The sequence below is a fragment of the Peromyscus leucopus genome, chromosome 8b, assembly GCF_004664715.2.
Source record: "Peromyscus leucopus breed LL Stock chromosome 8b, UCI_PerLeu_2.1, whole genome shotgun sequence".
NCBI classification, from domain to species: domain Eukaryota; kingdom Metazoa; phylum Chordata; class Mammalia; order Rodentia; family Cricetidae; genus Peromyscus; species Peromyscus leucopus.
Genome location: NC_051086.1, coordinates 37,180,452 through 37,197,936, shown reverse-complemented (window position 1 = coordinate 37,197,936; position 17,485 = coordinate 37,180,452). Strand labels below are relative to the sequence as shown.

The 17,485-nt window shown below is 38.7% G+C and overlaps 1 protein-coding gene across 17 annotated transcripts in view; it reads right to left on the bottom strand.

The window, feature by feature from the left end:
* Positions 1 to 17,485, bottom strand: part of Rapgef6 (Rap guanine nucleotide exchange factor 6) — a 173,865-nt gene that overhangs the window by 50,034 nt on the left and 106,346 nt on the right. For 9 of the 17 annotated variants that reach the window (XM_028880003.1, XM_028880004.1, XM_028880009.1 and 6 more), the window contains 3 exons: positions 15,525 to 15,633; positions 6,933 to 7,173; positions 1,684 to 1,841 (listed from right to left, as the gene is read on the bottom strand). In XM_028880003.1, the coding sequence (XP_028735836.1) occupies positions 1,684 to 1,841; positions 6,933 to 7,173; positions 15,525 to 15,633 (508 nt within the window). Of the gene's footprint in view, positions 1 to 1,683; positions 1,842 to 3,986; positions 3,999 to 6,932; positions 7,174 to 15,524; positions 15,634 to 17,485 lie in introns of all 17 variants that reach the window. The other 8 variants (XM_028879998.2, XM_028880008.2, XM_028880001.2 and 5 more) reach the window with 1 other exon arrangement.

Sequence of the window (17,485 nt, the reverse complement as noted above, 5' to 3'; positions counted from 1 at the left end):
AGATTATTCTCTGGGAGCATAAAAATCTTTTATTTGTGAATAGAGTGTAAGAAATACCACTGTAGATAGAACACATACACACAAAGAAAAACGGATTTTGATTCTACCACATGATGAAGATGAGAAGTCATTAAAATGTGCTGAAAGTGATGATGTAGGGGATCTGGGCTTGAGCACAGGAGAATAAGACACCAGAGTAAGAAACAGCACACTGGACATGCAGAGAGAACCCACAGGTGGCAAAGCACACGGAGGCAACCTTAAAGCACGTGCCACTCTCAAGAAATGATGAAGCAACAGGTTGTCAGAACAGGTGGCTAGAAAGAAGGTTCACCCCCAAAACACGTCCTCATCCTGGTACAGGCATTTCTTCCACATCACAGAACTGAACCCAGCCTGCTCTTTTCGTGCTTCTGTGACACCTTAGTGCTTACCTTTTTTCTAAAAGCAAAGACTTAATTTTATATACTGGCAGCCAGTTCTGTATTTATTTCTGATATCTCTCTCTCTCTCTCTCTCTCTCTCTTCTCTCTCTCTCTCTCTCTCTCTCTCTCTTTTTATTTTGGTTTTTCGAGACAGGGTTTCTCTGTGTAGCTTTGTGCCTTTCCTGGAACTCAATTGGTAGCCCAGGCTGGCCTCGAAGTCAGAGATCTGCCTGCCTCTACCTCCAGAGTGCTGGGATTAAAGGCGTGCGCCACCACCGCCCGGCCTGATTTGTCTCTTGACACACCCCTCACTAATACAGGAACTGCTAGAACTTTCAAAGCAAAGCAATCATTCTGTTCTATGCAGTCTTGACAGCCTTACAGAAAGAAGGATCTGCTACACCAGCTTGCTGAGTGTTGTAACTCTAGCATGAGTAGGGAATGGAAGGAAACAATGTACACAACTACTTTCATTAGTCTGTGTTTTTGTTAAACCTTGGGAGTTTTTAGGTTGTTATAAAACACAAAACAAAACAAATAATGTACAGTACAACCCTCAGTAAATGTTTCTGTTGTGTTAAAGGGTTTTCATTTAGGCTGCTACAGGAAAACACAAACTTTACAAATACATTTATATTTTCTTTTGGGCACTGAAATATTTGTGAATGAACTTCCTTCCTCTGTGCATTAGAACTGAAAACTTAGGCTGAATCAGAAACACTCTGAGGGATCATTTCCCCTGTTTCCCTTGGATTCAATTAAATATTCAGTTTTTAATTTTGTCTTTTCTTGAAAAGAAAAGTGATGTATAGTATATAATCCATTCTTTACAATGAAATTTTAGATCATATACTTATGTGACATTTTTACACCTCTGGGCACCAATACAAACAGAAAACAACTTGATGTTCCATACTGAAAATCATTAGTGAAAAAAATGTTATACTCTGATAATAATTCTTGACCAAACCAAAACCTAAACTACTCCTCCACAATGCCCCCCCCCAAAAAAAAAACAAAAAACAAAACAAACCCCAAACAACTTTAGCTTCAGGTGCTGAGGTTCTTTTATTATGAAGTTTCAGTTTAGAAAGCAGTAACCTGCTTTGGTAAAAAGACATAATTTTCCCTGGCTTTTTTCATGAAGTAAAAAACCACAGGTAAAATCTGCAGGCAAATCCAGTATCTGTGACATAAGGCTCAAGTGACTGTGTATTAGATACCAATCTGGCCACATGATGTCACATGAAAACATTACCTGAAGGATTAGAAAAATCCAACATGCTGGTGGTGGGCTGCAAGAGATCTGGGCTGCTGGATGAGAGAGTTCCAGGAATTGGCATTATAGCCAGGCTGTGCCTACAGTGCCTGGTTCCCACGATGCTGTCATCTTGTGATTGGCTCAGGCCTCCATCACTTCAAAAAAATGACATATATCACTTTCAAGTATTAGAGGGCACTTACATAGCAAACAATTTGGATTCCTATGCACAAAGGCATAACAAGATTAATTCATTATGATGACTTAACCAGTTAAGATTAAAACATTTCAGCAACCAAAGAGTAACTATAATGAAGAAAGAGCAATGAAATATTTTTGAAAATTACATTAAAATGAAATATAAAATGGAAGCAATTCTACTATATTACAAATAATGTTGAATTTGTTTCCTCTGGTTTTGGTAGAAAAACTCAATCTGAATGTTTAGGGACTGCTTGAAATTTGCCAGTCTCAAATTTCAAATATATTTACCAAGCTATACATAGCCATACCACAGGAAGTGTCCCTCCAAACACATGATAATCACAAGATGATTGAAGTCAGTAAGAGTTGGTTCTCTTTTAAGGTTTCAAAAACACATATTAACTAAAAAGCCATTACCTAGGGCAACAAGAAATTCTTTTAAAACACTTAGAACTGTTACACAGGTAATTCTAAAATCACTGGAAGGAAAAATATAAACACTGTCAGTTAAACTTTGTGTATTTCCCCAATATTAGTTTAATTATAAAGTAAAACTGTTTTACAGAACTTAAGATCACAGTGCAAAAAATTTCCACCATCATCAATAACCAAAGTAAGAGTTCTCTCCCTAAATTCACTTATGTTGAAATGTGTTCCTTAGTATCTATTCCCATGTAAACTGTACTCAGCACAGCCTCCTGTACTGTTCTTGCTATACAGAGGATCACAAAACACTTACCTATTGTCATGGAAAAGACTAAACTACAATCTAAAAAATGAGTGATATGGAATATATAGAATATATTAAAGCAAAATATAAGATTTAGGCAGACTATGAAATGAAACAAGATGGACAGTAACGGGCTATTAATAGCAAGAAAAAGACAGCCAGGACAAGAGAGAGCTGCACAGTCAGGGAGGCATGAAGGGTGGCATGGAAGGAACACACGGTGATGGCAGACAGACTGTTAATTAGCTGGTTGTCTCAGGTGAATTCCTTTCTCTAGCTTGCCATTGGTTGAAGGACTACTATAAGGACTAAGTCAGCTAAAGTAGATGAAAAATGATATTCCTATTCTTATGAAGAGAGTCAAGTACTTTCACCAAATTAAAATGAGAGCAAATCAAAACTAGAGAGGAGGAACATTTATTTTAACTGACACTGAGAAGTAGAGGCACAACAATACAACTTACACAAATAATGTTATTCCCAGGGAGAAACATCAATCTACTCTTGGGAGAAGAAAGGTTTTATTTGGTAAGTAATTCATGCTTACCCTAAACTAGCTCTCTACAACTTGGTCCACACTGCTGGCTGTCACAAATAAACATTTGAAGATAAGCTAAGAGGAGAAAAGAAATGCTATCGTGTATTTAAATCATAAAAAGTGTAAAGGCATATGTTTAAACAATAATCTTTCTCTAACTGTTTCTACAAACAAACACACCAGTGTTTGGATTCATAAGGTCAGGTAACTGAACCCAAGGAAACAAACCTTTAAAGAGGTGATCTACTCTCATTAACAGAGAAGAACAAACTACAACACAACTAAAATTAGCATTATTTTTTGATACAGGGTCACATGTAGCCTTGGCTGACTTTCAACGTTCTACTAGAGAGAATGACTTTGAATGCCTGATCCTCTTGCCTCCTCCTCCAAAGTGTTGGTATTCCATGCTTGCAGCACCACATCTGGATCATGTGGTGCCTGGGATCAAACCCACAGCCTTTCAGATGCTGGGCAAGCACTCTGCCAGTTAAGCCATGTCCCCAGCACTAAGTCAGAATTTTTTGGTAAAAAGAATTCACTACAGAGACAAAGTCCACAGAAGATTAAAAATTCTTAATATGTACTCTTGTCACTGATGCCACTTAACATTAATGCTCCTTTAATAATCAACAGATACAACACTATCTAGCTATACTCATGTAATAGCAGGCTATAAATTCATGGTAATTAGGGTGTGAGCATGAAGAGATGAAAACTCTGTCATGCACAATTCAAGCTATGACAGGAATGAAACAATTGGCAAAAAAATTCATGCTTAAAGTTGAACTGATAAAGCCTATTTGAGAAACAATTGTCATTTCTTACCAAAACAGTCTCCTGAGAGGTGATGCAGTAACAGAAACAAGACATTTTTGAAAAATTCCTCAATAATTAGTTCCCTGACACTAAATTTATTTAGAATAAAAGTGATTAGTTTCATAATGAAACCAAAGAGGTCACAAAACAGCACCAATGTGCATATGAAAAATAACCCCAATATTAAAAGCAAACAAAAAATATACTGACATTTGGAGAGAAAAATAGTCTTGATGCACAAAACAAAGCAGTGTATTTCTAGGAAGATACAGAATAAAAGCTGAGTGAAAAAACAAAACAAAACAAAAAAAAAAAACAAAAAACAAAAAGGGAAATTTCCTGAACAGCCAAATATTCTCAGGTTAATAAAAAGTGTACTTTTATGTTACAGTTTACAGATGTCTCTCAGATCGATAATGTATTTTCACTTTGACTTTTAAGAATAATTTTCCACTTTAAAAGTATGTAATTGCTTGGGATTTAAGTGTTATCTACTTTTATCAGAAGTATCTACTGTTTTTACATTCTTTCCTTCTTGCTCCCACAGAAGCTGCCTGTGACAGCTTCTCTGGGGCTATGTGGGGAGGAGTCTGTCTTCATGCCTCTCCCAAGGAGTTCTGGCACACACAAGATAATCAGAAATTATAGAATTAAAATTATTATTATTTTTCAGACAGGGTTTCTCTTTGTAGCCCTGGCTGTCCTGGAACTTGCTCTGTAGACCAGACTAGCCTCTAACTCAGAAATCTGCCTGCCTCTGCCATCCTAGTGCTGGGATTAAAGGTGTACACTACCAGTACCTGGCAAAATTACTTAATTTTTAATTTCAATTAAAAGAATCCAAATGTTTAAAGTAGGAAACTTGGAAGATAAAGGAAGAAAGAGGGAAAACTTATTTGTACTTTGTATATATATAAAAAAACAAACCCAAAGCAGATACTTGGACATTTGTCCTTGATAATTTTTGTGTTTAACATACCACTTAGCTAACCACTTTCTTGTACTTGGACTTTCAGTGTCCTCCTAGCTCTTATGAGTACATGACTACAGGAGTTTGAGGCCAGCATGAGTAACACAGCAGGGCACCACCATCATCACCACCACCACCACCACCATGCTCCATGGAAAGGGTGTTGCATCTTTGGAGAAATATCTATATGGATCATTCTCTGTCTATTATCTACTGACATCACAGTGGTGTTTTCACCCATAAGTGACTTATGAGTTCTTCAGAAAGGGTGAATCTCTGTAGTGGTTTGAATCACTATGTCCCCTATAGGCTTAAATATTTGAACACTTTATCCCCCAGTTGGTGGTACTGTCTAGGGAGGCTTAGATAGTGCGGCCTTGCTGGAGGGAGTACATCACTGGGAACAGACTTTGGGTGTTTATAGTCTCATTCCATTTCCTGTTTGTGTTTTCTGAAAAATGGCCAATCCGTTGCGTGAGTTTCTGAATGCTAGGTTTGTAACATAAGTCCCTATATCTAGCTAGACTGAAAACTTTTGCCAAAAAAATCATTTGCTGGATGTGGTGGTGCATACCTGTTTCTAGCACTTGGGAAGAAGAGGCAAGGGGGCTGAAGAATTTGAGATTAGGCAGGGCTACAAAAAGAATACAATACGGACCGGAACTACGTGGGGAGACCTTGCTTCAAAAAAAAAGCCAAGAACTAGTACTATGGTTCAATGGCAGAACACTTGCCTTGCATGAGGAAGGCCTCCCAAAAACTTCAAGAAAAATTTATTCAAATTCACTTTAAATGATTTGACTGTTAAAATAATACATGGCCTCAAAAACACAGAGCAGCTGGTCAGACAGATAAAAATGAGAAACTAGCCCTTATAAAACTGGCTTCAGAAATCTCTAAGACTCTAATCTATTTCTTAGGATTTCAGTGACTGAAATGATTGACATTTTACTCTACTGCATAAATAGATGTTTAGTACATTTTTATTTATGCTTGTATTTAGCTAACAACTTCTTGAGGCACAAAGCAAAAAACTCAAAATACTTACTGATTAATAAATGAAAAACTAAATAAAAATATATTCTGAACTTAAACAAAGCCATTTCTAGTAGATTTTTTTCTTTCTTTGTTCCTAATACAAAGTCATCATGTGGGAAATGCTCAACTAACTGCCCCTGGTGACAGCGACTTCTATCTCCTGCCATGAACTTGGAGTCTATGCCTAGCAACCTACTTCCTCTCTCTAAGAATATGCATGCCATTGATTCAGCTGCTCAGAAAGGGTTACAATTTTAACAGTCTCTGATTTTAGATGATATATGACACAACTGTGCCACCAGTCACAACAATGTACACATTCCAGACCTATCGCTCAGGGCTTCTGGAAATGAAACTCAATATTATTACCTGCTAAAGAACTCTCCATGTGAATTATTTTCTGCTTTCTGGCCCTTAGATTTTTTTTTCCCCTTTCCACAGTGACTTCTGGTCATCTCAAACTCCCCAACCTCTTTAGTGTGGGCTACCCCTTTAACAGTTTTTTTCACCCAGCCTCTACTGGTCTCACTATTTGTGATATGTATAATATTAAATATTTTGCTATTTTAAAGTTATATTTCTATAACCTACTCACCTTAATGAAAGCAGTGACTTAGAAAAGAACGAGCAATGAGCTCTAGAAATGAGCAATCTAGCAATGAATGTGCCCCCAAAATCAACATGTCCAAATTTATAGATCCAGTGATTGAAATTGGACCCAAAACATAAAAATGCACAACAGGGAACAGTCTTTTCTAAAATTCACAACACTAAAAGCTACTAGACAGGGATAAAACCACAGAGATAATGGGGAGAGTTTTAGATTTTACTCATGTATTATTGAAGATTTTATGATGTATAAAACAAACATGACTCACATTTCTTATCCCTACAATAAAAACTTCAGTTAATATGACAATCTGACACAATAGATTGGTACTACCTACCTAAATAGTTTTGGAGGCAAGATACTAAATCTTGTTTTATCCAAAATTTTTCTGATTTTGTTTCTTCCCCCTGAAACGGTGTTTGCTTTAACTTTCTTATTCCCTTTCTCCTGCGATGTCTGTTCAATATCTCCCGGGACATCCTGGATTGAATGGCGATTACTTTTTTTTTCAGCAATTTTGGGAATATGAGGAACACCAGATTTCTCTTGTTCAGTCCTACTGAGCAATTCTTTGAACACTGTGGAAATAAACAAATTCATCATTTTTCTTTTTCCTCATTAAAATGTTTTATACCAACACATTTTAGGGAAAAATACCACTTTTATCAGGCGCATACTCACTTTAAAATTATCTGCTAGATCCACAAAGTGATAAAATGAAGTCATTAGGAATAACAGAAAGGAAATGGGCAGGCTGCCAGCATGTGTGAAAATGTGCACTTTGAAATGAGACTGCCTGGCCTCACACATCTTACCACAGCTGAGCTGCAGCCCAGCCCGAGAGGTTGCTTTTCTTTGTCCTTTCCCCTTTCCTTCACTTCTCTGTCCTTTCTTGCTCTCCTTCCCACCATCCTTTTGCTGTTTTGACATAGGATTTTGCTTTACAGGTTGGGACTGAACTCTCAGTTATCTCGGCCTCTCAAGTGCTGGGATTACATTATGTGTCTGTCACTCCACTGGGCTTGCTAAACCACCACCACCCCAAAAGATATTAACTGTTTATACTTATGGAGATCAGGATGCTATTCTATGCATTCAGGCAACATGCATTATCATATCTTCATTTCTGCACGCTCCCTCATGCCTTTCCTAGCCTTGAATAATCTTAACTCTGCTTTCAGGTGAATACTGCTTTAGCTGCCACAGAAGAGAGAACATGCCACACTTGTCTTTGTGTGTCAGACTGGATTACTTTAGTGTAATGTCTTCCAGTTCCATCCACTTTGGCCAAGTGTCAGGATTTGACCTCTGTTATGGCTTAATACTCCTGAGTATTATATACCATCATCCTTTTACCTATTAATGGGCCTCAGGCTGACTTCTGATCTTAGCTATTTGTTAAAGCAGAAAAAAACAATGCACTATCTCTTTGGTTTCTGACTTCATTTCTTGTGGCTATCCACTGAGGAGTGAGATAGCACCAGCACACACTAGTTTATTAGCTATATGAGGAACTTTTCATTCTCTCTACAGGAGTTATACTAAGTATTGCCACTGGCAGTGTAAAGAGTTCCCTTTCCATGGGCAGCAAACTAGAGCTGACCCTGTGGTCGGGATGCAGGTGAGCCAACCCTGAGGATGCGAGAGCAGGAGAGCTGACAACCCCCACCCTCATCTGCTATGTGGTGGCATGGGTGAGAGATGTCTTCCTCCCTTACCCATTACTACCTGTGGCAGGTGAGAGAGCTGGCCCTAGGGTCACAAGAGTGGGAGAACTAGCCCTGACCCTCACTGGCTGCACCCGGAAGAGCTGATACTCCCCACCTCCCATATGCCCCTTACAGCAATCAGGAGAGAGGATCCTTGCACCTCACCTGGGCAAAACAGTAGAGCTGGACCTGGTTGTGTGAATGAGAATGACTCGGTTAGTTCTGAGGACCTGAGAGCAGGAGAACTGGCCCTGCTCCTTGCTGCAGGCTGCACTGGGTGAGCTGGAGGAGGCAGTGCTGGAGAGCGGGGTAGAGAGGATGAGGGAAAGCTGGCGGGCTGACCAACTCAGCTACCACCCAGGCCCAGAACCAGAACTAAGAGATGGCCCACCCCAACATCCACCTCATCTGTGAAGGGGAGGAACCTACAGATCCAAAACAGCAGGATCTCCACGACACAGGACAACAACAGGATAGGCAAGAGGAGCCCCAGTGAGAGCCCATTATCCATGTATCGGTGGTGTAGCAGAAGCCAGAGGCCTTGGACCAGACCAATGAATGACTCGTGGCAATGAACACTTGCAAGTAGATGAACAGATTGAAGAGTAAACTGTGTGAGTCAACAGGCCACACTACAGTTTCCACAACAAGATTCTCTCTCCCCTCTCTCTCATTTTGTTTGGTTTTTCTTTTAAATTTGGTTTTGTTTTGTGGGGGAGTTTGCAAGGGCAGAGGGTGGATTCGAGGGGAGGTGAAGATAAGTGGGATTGGAATGAATGATGTGAAATCCACAAAGAATCAATAAAAGTTAAAGAAAGAGTTTCTTTCTCACACATCTTCCTCATCAACACATATTTTTTTCTTCTTTGTTTAAAGATACTTATGACAGAAGATAACTGTGGTCTAGATTTACAGTTTCCCGACCATTAATAATATTGAGCACCTTCTCAAATATCTGTTTGGACATGCTTGTTTTTTCTTTTGTGAAGTGTTGTTTAGATAATTTACTAATTAAAAAACTTTGGATTGTTTCTTTTTTCCTTTTTTTTTGAGACAGTGTTTCATTACGTATTTCAGCTTTGAACTTCAATCCTGCCTCAACCTCCGAGTCCTGCCCTTCCCTTTTTCCTTTCATGTCTTACTTACTGTTTTGGAGACAGGGTCTTAGGTAGCTCAGGCTAGCCTTGGGGTCCTCCTGCCTCCACATACCAGCTTCTTAAGTTTTTTTATACAGTCTGGATATTAAGCTTCTGTTAGAACTGTCAAATACTGTTCCCTATTCTGCAGGGTCTTCAACAAAGATGAGACTACAGTGCCAAACTAGATGTGAACATATGAAAATGACATTAACAATAAGCTTTATTTTACTTTTATTTATGTGTATCTATGAGCGTCTGCCATGTGTGTGTATGTGCCTACTGAGTCCAGAATAGGGCATCCGATTCCCTGAATATGGAGTTACAGGTGGATGTTTCCTGATGTGATTGCTGGAACAGACCTCAGGTACTCTTGAAGTGAGTGCTATTTAACTAGAGAACCAACTCTCCAGCCCCGAGACATTTTACTTTGCCTTCATGTTTGAATCCTTTAGGATTCATCTTTGAAAGATATTTTGCTTTACTAAATTAAAGTTCCTTTCAGCTTCTAGTTTTAAAAAGTCACCTTTGTTTAAACCACTTGGCAAAGATAAAAAATAGCTTGTCAAGCTAAAATCAAGAAATTTATCCATTCAAGAATGTTTACTAACCTCCAAGTGGGATATACTACACCAAATGTCTGTATGTTTCTCTAGGTGTGGAACTTGCAGTCAGGTAAAATAATTGGTGTAGGGAGAACACAGCCTTAGAAGCTACTTAGGACAGTAGGAAAGGAGTAACCTTACTAAAGTTACCTTATGAGAAAAGATTTTAAAAATGAGATTTAAAGTAGAAAAAGAAAGGAGTGGTAGAATGATTCTAAGTAAACACGACATTTAAAAGTCCCTGTGGTAGAAGGAGAACAGGAAATGAATAGACACTGAGGTAGAAAGGCCAGAAAACAGTAAAGTGTCCCAGGGTTCTGGTATGAGAACAGAAGGGGCAGCAGGTTCCTCTGAATGCAGCATGTGTATAGGATGACTCAGTGGTTTAAAAGACACTTCTATCTTAGGTAGGGATGGTGGTACATGTATGTAAGCCAGCATTCAGGAGGAAGGGTGGCTGGTCTGGGCTACATAATAAGTTTCAGTCTGGGCATGGCAACACAGCAAGACCTTCTGTTAGAAAAAAAAAAAAAAGAACAAAAACCAAACCAAGAGAAGAAAAACTAAATCCTTAAGAGAGATTTAAATGTACATTCTAGGGTTGGAAAGATGGCTCAGCTGTTAAGGGCTAGATTCACAACCAAAAAAAAAAAAAATGTTACTCTAGAACCTAAAAGTTAAATTTCTGAAACTAAAATCATTCTACATTTTAAACACTGGAATGAATATAGTATGAACAGGATCAGGGTTGATGAGACAGCTAAGTGGGTGAAACTGCTTTGTCTTACAAGCCTGATGACCTAAGCTTGGTCCTGGCTCTGGTAGTGTTCATCTGTAACCACAGCACTATGGTGATTGAGGTGAAACAATACAATCACCATGAAGGATGTGGGCAAGGTGGTAGAAGCAAGAAAAACCCTACCTCAAAACAGGGTGGAAAGAGAAAGTTGTTCTCTCACTTCCACAAGTGCCTCCAACAATCAACAACAACAACAACTTAAAAAAAAAAAACCCAAATAAAAACCTTATGTAGGATACTACAGAAAATACTAATCTCTGATTTGGAAAAGATAGAGAGGGAGTTTAAAGGCAGTATCTGAAGTGATAACAGCCATGAGAATTTTAAAACCAAGCAAGACATCTATAGAGAAATGGATAAGACCACCAAAACAGAGTCTCCCACCTTCAAAAAAAATTTTTTTTTTTTTTTTTGGTTTTTCGAGACAGGGTTTCTCTGTGTAGCTTTGCGCCTTTCCTGGAACTCGCTTTGGAGACCAGGCTGGCCTCAAACTCACGGAGATCCGCCTGCTTCTGCCTCCCGAGTGCTGGGATTAAAGGCGTGCGCCACCACCGCCCGGCTCCACCTTCAAAATTTTAATAAAGAATCCTTCTAATGCTTAGATCTTGTGAAGAACAATTGTGCTTGTGGTTGTCCTGGGGGCTACAGGTCCAATACTTCGGTTTTAAAAGTTTTGCAATGCTATTCACATCTGCCATTTGGGGTCACAAAATGATTAGTCTCAGACTTGATAGAGGTTTATCTGCAACAGTGGTTCTTAAAAATCTACATTTCCCCCAATATTATCGAGCTCATAATACACAGGCTGGGGACATGTTGAGGAGTTCAGAATCAACTTTATGAGTTTGTCTTCCCCATCTTAGTTATTGTAGTGGTTTGAAAGAAAATGGCCCCCATAGGCTCACAGGGAGTGGTACTATTTTAAAGGACTAGAACATGTAGATTTATTGGAGTAAGTATGGCCTTGTTGGAGGAAGTCTATCATTGGAAGTGGGCTTTGACATTCCATGCTCAAGCCAGGCCCATGGTCTCTCTCTTCCTGCTGCCTGCAGATCCAGATGAAGAACTCTGAACTAATTCTCCAGCACCATGTCTACCTGCATGCCACCATGCTTCCTGCCATGATGATAATGGACTAACCCTCAGAACTTGTAAGCTAGCCCCAATCCTAAGAGTTGTCAAGGTAACAGATCTAAATAGCATTGCAAAACTTTTGAAAACCATGCTGTGGACATGGTGTCTCTTCACAATAATAAAATTTTAACTAAGACAGTTATCAACGTAGTTTTTTTATTTTTAGGCTCCCTTATGTTTTGTCCTCTTAAGAGACCCTAGAGAGCTGTGGTGATATGTTGTGTACCCCAATAAAGCTTACTTACCTGGGGATCAGAGGACAAAGCTAGCCAATAAATTAGACATAGAGGTTAGGCAATGGTGGCACATACCTTTAATCCTATCATTTGGGAGGCAGAGATCGGTCTAGCTCTGTGAATTCAGGGCTACATGACAATAACAGAACCAGGCAGTGGTGACACACATCTTTAATCCCAGGAAGTAATATGGCAGGACACAGAAAGGTATATAAGGCATGAGGAAACAGGAACTTGCTCTCTTGAGGCTGAGGATTTTGTAGAAGTAAGCTAGTGGCTGGCAATTCTGCATTTCTGATCTTTCAGCTTTCACTCCAATATCTGGCTCTGGGTTTTTTAATTATAAGACCTTTTAAGATTCGTGATAGGCAGAAGGACATAGAGGGAAGAAGGAGGGAACAGGCACAGTGGTATAAGATGAAGGAGTCCTTTCTCCAGAGGACTGGCTCTTATAGGCTTCTGCAGCAGGCTATTGTGACTGCTCTGTACTGCTGCAGATCGTCATGGAGAACAAGTAAAACAAGGGAGACTTCCTTATTTTGCTGGAGCCTAAAGATTTCCCTTTCTATTTCCTTAAGACACAGTACTCACATCCAGGTTTCAAGTTCCTTTAGTCCACCTTGGGGGACTGTTACCAGGGAAGATAGTAAGTTCACTAAGATGGTACACTGAATTCTTAAGTCTTTCTGTGGCCTGCCTGTTCTCAGATACACGAGTCATGATTTTGTTCAGGTTTTACAGTTAAAAATCAGTAGAAGAGGAAAGATGACATGAATTTACTACATCTTATCCAGAGATGGAAGCCATAATTCAGTTTTTATTTCCACTTACCAAACTATTCTGACGTGCATGCACTTCTGGCTCACACAGACTTCTCCCAGTACTTCAAAATCTTCGTTTGCTTAATTATTTTTGAAAAATTATTTTTTTTGAAATAGGGTGCACACCAACTTACGCCCCTGGCCCCTCATGCAAGGCTCTTGACATTCAGAACCAGGAGGAAAACTTTCAAGTTTTTCTGGGTCTCCTTGAGAGGAAGCTACAGTTGGATTCTATCTGAGAGTCTGTGAGAGTCCTCACTCTAAACGGTGCTGCTGGAGGGTTCTGGTCCTGGCGAGCCCTCAACTATAAACCACTGTTCCTAAAAGTTGTTTTTCTCAATGATTTTTTCACCCTGACTTTCTGTTCTTGTTTCAAGAGATGAGGCTTTAAATCACTAGAAAGGTTTTCTGTCCCTTCTTCAAATTACCTCTTCGTTCCTCATAATCTGAAAAAGATCCTCTAACGCCCATCTTCTGCTGCTTTCCACTTGATGTCTGGCCTGACTTTCAGACAGTGCCAGTCACTGTGAACATTACGTAAAGATGAAAGCGCTCCCTCCATTTCCACAAATGTTCCATAAATGTTTGTTTGAGGTAGTCTTTGGTGTTCTGCTTGGTTGACTGCACTCTACCTGGCATAAAGAAGGAGGTATGGGCTGGTAATGCTTTGCTCTTCCCCAGCTCCCACACTTTTGCAGTACCATGTAGGTACCTATTCTTGACCACAACCAATGTAGGATTCCTGGGAGGACAACAGAACTCTTACTACCCAGAAGCACTTAGGTTACCCTGTCCTTTATATCCAAAAGCTTTCCTTTCCCCCAGGGCCAATGCTGCTAAGTACTTGGTATCAGTAATCATTTTTGTGACAGGTGCAAAGAACTCTCAGGTTCTCAGATCCTTAAGAATTCTATAAAACACACTTGATGGGAGAGACTTAATTGGCTCAAGGTGACAGAATAAGGATTGCTTTCATATTTTTCAAAACTGGAATTCTTTAATTTAACCTAGAAGTTGGCATTAGTAGACAGTGTAAATCCCAGAAAGTAAAAAGCTCTGAAGGCTTCCTTATTCAAGGCTGGAAAACTGCCCATCGACAAGTTAACATGAGGTAATTATATCCAAGGCACTCAAATGAAAAGAGGAAAATCACAAAATACTTCATTTTTCTCTATGACTGAAGACAGTTTAAAGAAAGACAAGAAAAAGTAGAAACAAACAAACAAAAAAACCCAAAACACATCATTTCCTACCCAAAAAGGCATACTTCTAGGATTCTACTGTCATTCTGATTGCAATCTAATCTACCCAAAGGAATTTTAGTGTAAGAACTCCTAAGTGGTCTTTGGTTTTTAATTGTTACTTTAGACTTACTGTTATCTTTCTCATGATTTTAGCCAAAATTCAATGGAGTCCAAAGCAAATGATAATAGATCTTTCATAAAAATCACTCAACCAAAAGAACGTTATACCTTGTTAGAAGCACGAGCTTTTTGTTTTTTTCTTTTTCAAAAAAAGATTTATTTTATTTTTACTTTATGTGTCTGTTCTGCCTGCAAATATGGAGTCAGATAACCCTGAACTGGAGTTACAGATGACTGTGAGCCACTATGTAGGTTCTGGAAATTAAATCTGGGTTCTCTGGAAGAGCATCCAGTACTTTTAACCACGGAACCAACTCTTTAGCCCCCAAAGCACAAGCTTAATACATGTTCTATTCAGATATAAATATGAAAAAACAAGACAGCGCAGGGCTAGAGATATAGCTCAGCTGCAGGACACTTGGGCAGCATGTGTACGGCTTTGGGTCCAGGCCCTCATACCAACAAATTGAAGAACACAGTGTCGCTACTATAAACCTTTCCACAGAGAAAGGAAGGACATGCTGTTTAGAAATCTCATTCACAGATTTAGAAAACTTCACTGAATTTATTTGATGAAAAAACTACTCTGGCATTTGATCCATTGCAGAAAGCTAGCTTTGTACATTCAGAGTGGAAAAGAGCCTGCTTATGACTTCTAAGCTTTATTCAAGTCATTCAAGTTTTACTTTTGTACTCTGCACTATATAGTACACAACAGAAGCTCAACAGATACTTTATATATAACTGAAGCTGTATCTCTATTTCCATGAAATTTAGATCAAATGAATATTATAAATTATAAAATCATAGTAATCTTAGGATCTTATACAAAAAAGTTTATATTTTACTATCATCTACCTCACTGAAATGACTTTTCTTAAAGATTTATTTATTTATTACGGATATAGTCTTCTGTCTGCATGTATGTCTGCACACCAGAAGAGGGCACAAGATCTCATGCAGATGGTTGTGAGCCATCATGTAGTTGCTGGGGATTGAACTCAGGACCTCTGGAAGAGCAGCCAGTGCTCTTAACCTCCGAGCCATCTCTCCAGCCCACTTACTTTAATATTTACATAAAATAAAACAAAAGGTTACTTCAGTAGCTGTTACAACAAAACTTACCAAAAATGTTGGTCTTCACAGTAAGTGCAAGGTGAGTATTATTCCTCAAAATTTCAAGAGCTTTAACATATGTAATATTCTCAAAGTTTTGTCCATTGACTTCCATTATCTTGAAAATATTTTTAAAATACAAATTAAGAAAGAAATAGTATTAGTATCACCTATTACCTCAAAAGTTTAATATTAGAAAAACCAAAATAGGACTTGAATAAATCACTCCATATGTGAGCAATGATTACTGATTTTAGAAAATGGACTACCATTTTTTGTTGTTGTTGTTCTGTATAATTCCCAAATCCTCTATCATATGTATTTTCAAAGGTCATTTTCTCTGGGATCCCAAATGATATGACTTAGCAGTCAAGAGCTAGAACTGCTGTTGTAAAGGATGCAGGTTCAGTTCCCACTCACATGGTGCCTCACAACCATCTCTAACTCCAATTCTAAGTGAGCCAATACTTTCTTCTGACCTCGGCTGGCACCAGGCAAGCATATGATGCACATTCAGGCAAAACATCCATACACATAAAATAAACCTTAAAAAAAAAAAAAAAAAAAAAGAAAAAAAAAAAAGGAAACAAAAATTAAGATGGGGACTGGAGAGACGATAGCTGAGTGGATGAAAGTGCTTGCTACCAAGCCTGAATTTGATCTCCAGGACCCACATGGTAAAAGGAGAGAACTGACTTCCTGGATGTCCACAAATGCACCATGGTACATGTATGTGAACAAGAACACATACATATACTAAACATAATTATACACACACACACACACACACACACAGGTTTATGAGAAAAATTTTAATCACGTCTAGTAAGCTAGAAAATGACACTATGTATAAACACACAAATTTCAGTCAAATTGTCTAAAGAGAAATTTAGTGTAATTCAATGTGAAATAATTCATTTAAAAACAACATGCTAATGCTGGATGTAACAGTTGATAATATGTTGATAATATGTTGATAATCCCAATACTAGGGGCAAGAAGATTGAAAGTTCAGGGTTATATAGTCAGACTCTGTCTTAAGAAAAAATAAATTCAGTCAGGCGGCGGCGGTGGTGCACGCCCTTAATCTCAGCACCTGAGAGGCAGAGCCAGGTGGATCTCTGTGAGTTCGAGGTCAGCCTGGTCTACAGAGCAAGATCCAGGACAGACACCAAAACTACACAGAGAAACCCTGTCTTGAAAAAACAAAAATAAATTAATGAATAAAGTCCAGATTTGTTTTTATTTTTAATTAACAGAAGAACCAGGCAACCAACCAAAAGCAGCACTACTGTGATGGTTTTTCTCCACTGAGAAACTGCTTTCTTTGGTTGTAACTCATTCCTACACAAAAAGCTTCCTGGAAGGAAAAAAAAAAGATAAAAATTCAATGAGCAAAAATTCAGCAGTAAACAAAGAAATAAGCAGCAGAGCGGACAGATCTCAAAAGTGATATAAAAATTCTCAAAGGTAAAGAGGACACAAACAATCTATCAGGAAAAGAAAAATTCAGAATTCTAAGAAGACACATCAGACCCAGAGTGATGATACACATCTTTAATCTCAGTGTTTGGGAGGCAGAGGCAGGTGGATCTTTGAGTTTGAGGCCAGCATGGTCTACAGAGTGAGTTTCAGGTCAGCCAGGACTACGTTGTGAAACTCTGTCTTAACAAACAAAACAAAATAAAACAAAAAGACCCACGTCTACACACCAAAATGCCATGGCACTAAAGAGATACCCATTTTAACAATTCTCAATGACAACTCTGAATCTGAAGGACAGAGAACAAAGGTGTTTATATGCAGGAATCAACAGAATTAAAAATAAAGGCTGTTTTTGACTTCTATTGGGCAACAATATGATAAGGTGATATTTTTCTGCAACTTCAGTGTTCTTTTTTTTTTTTTTTTTTTTTCAAGACAGGGTTTCTCTGTGTAGCTTTGCGCCTTTCCTGGAACTCACTTGGTAG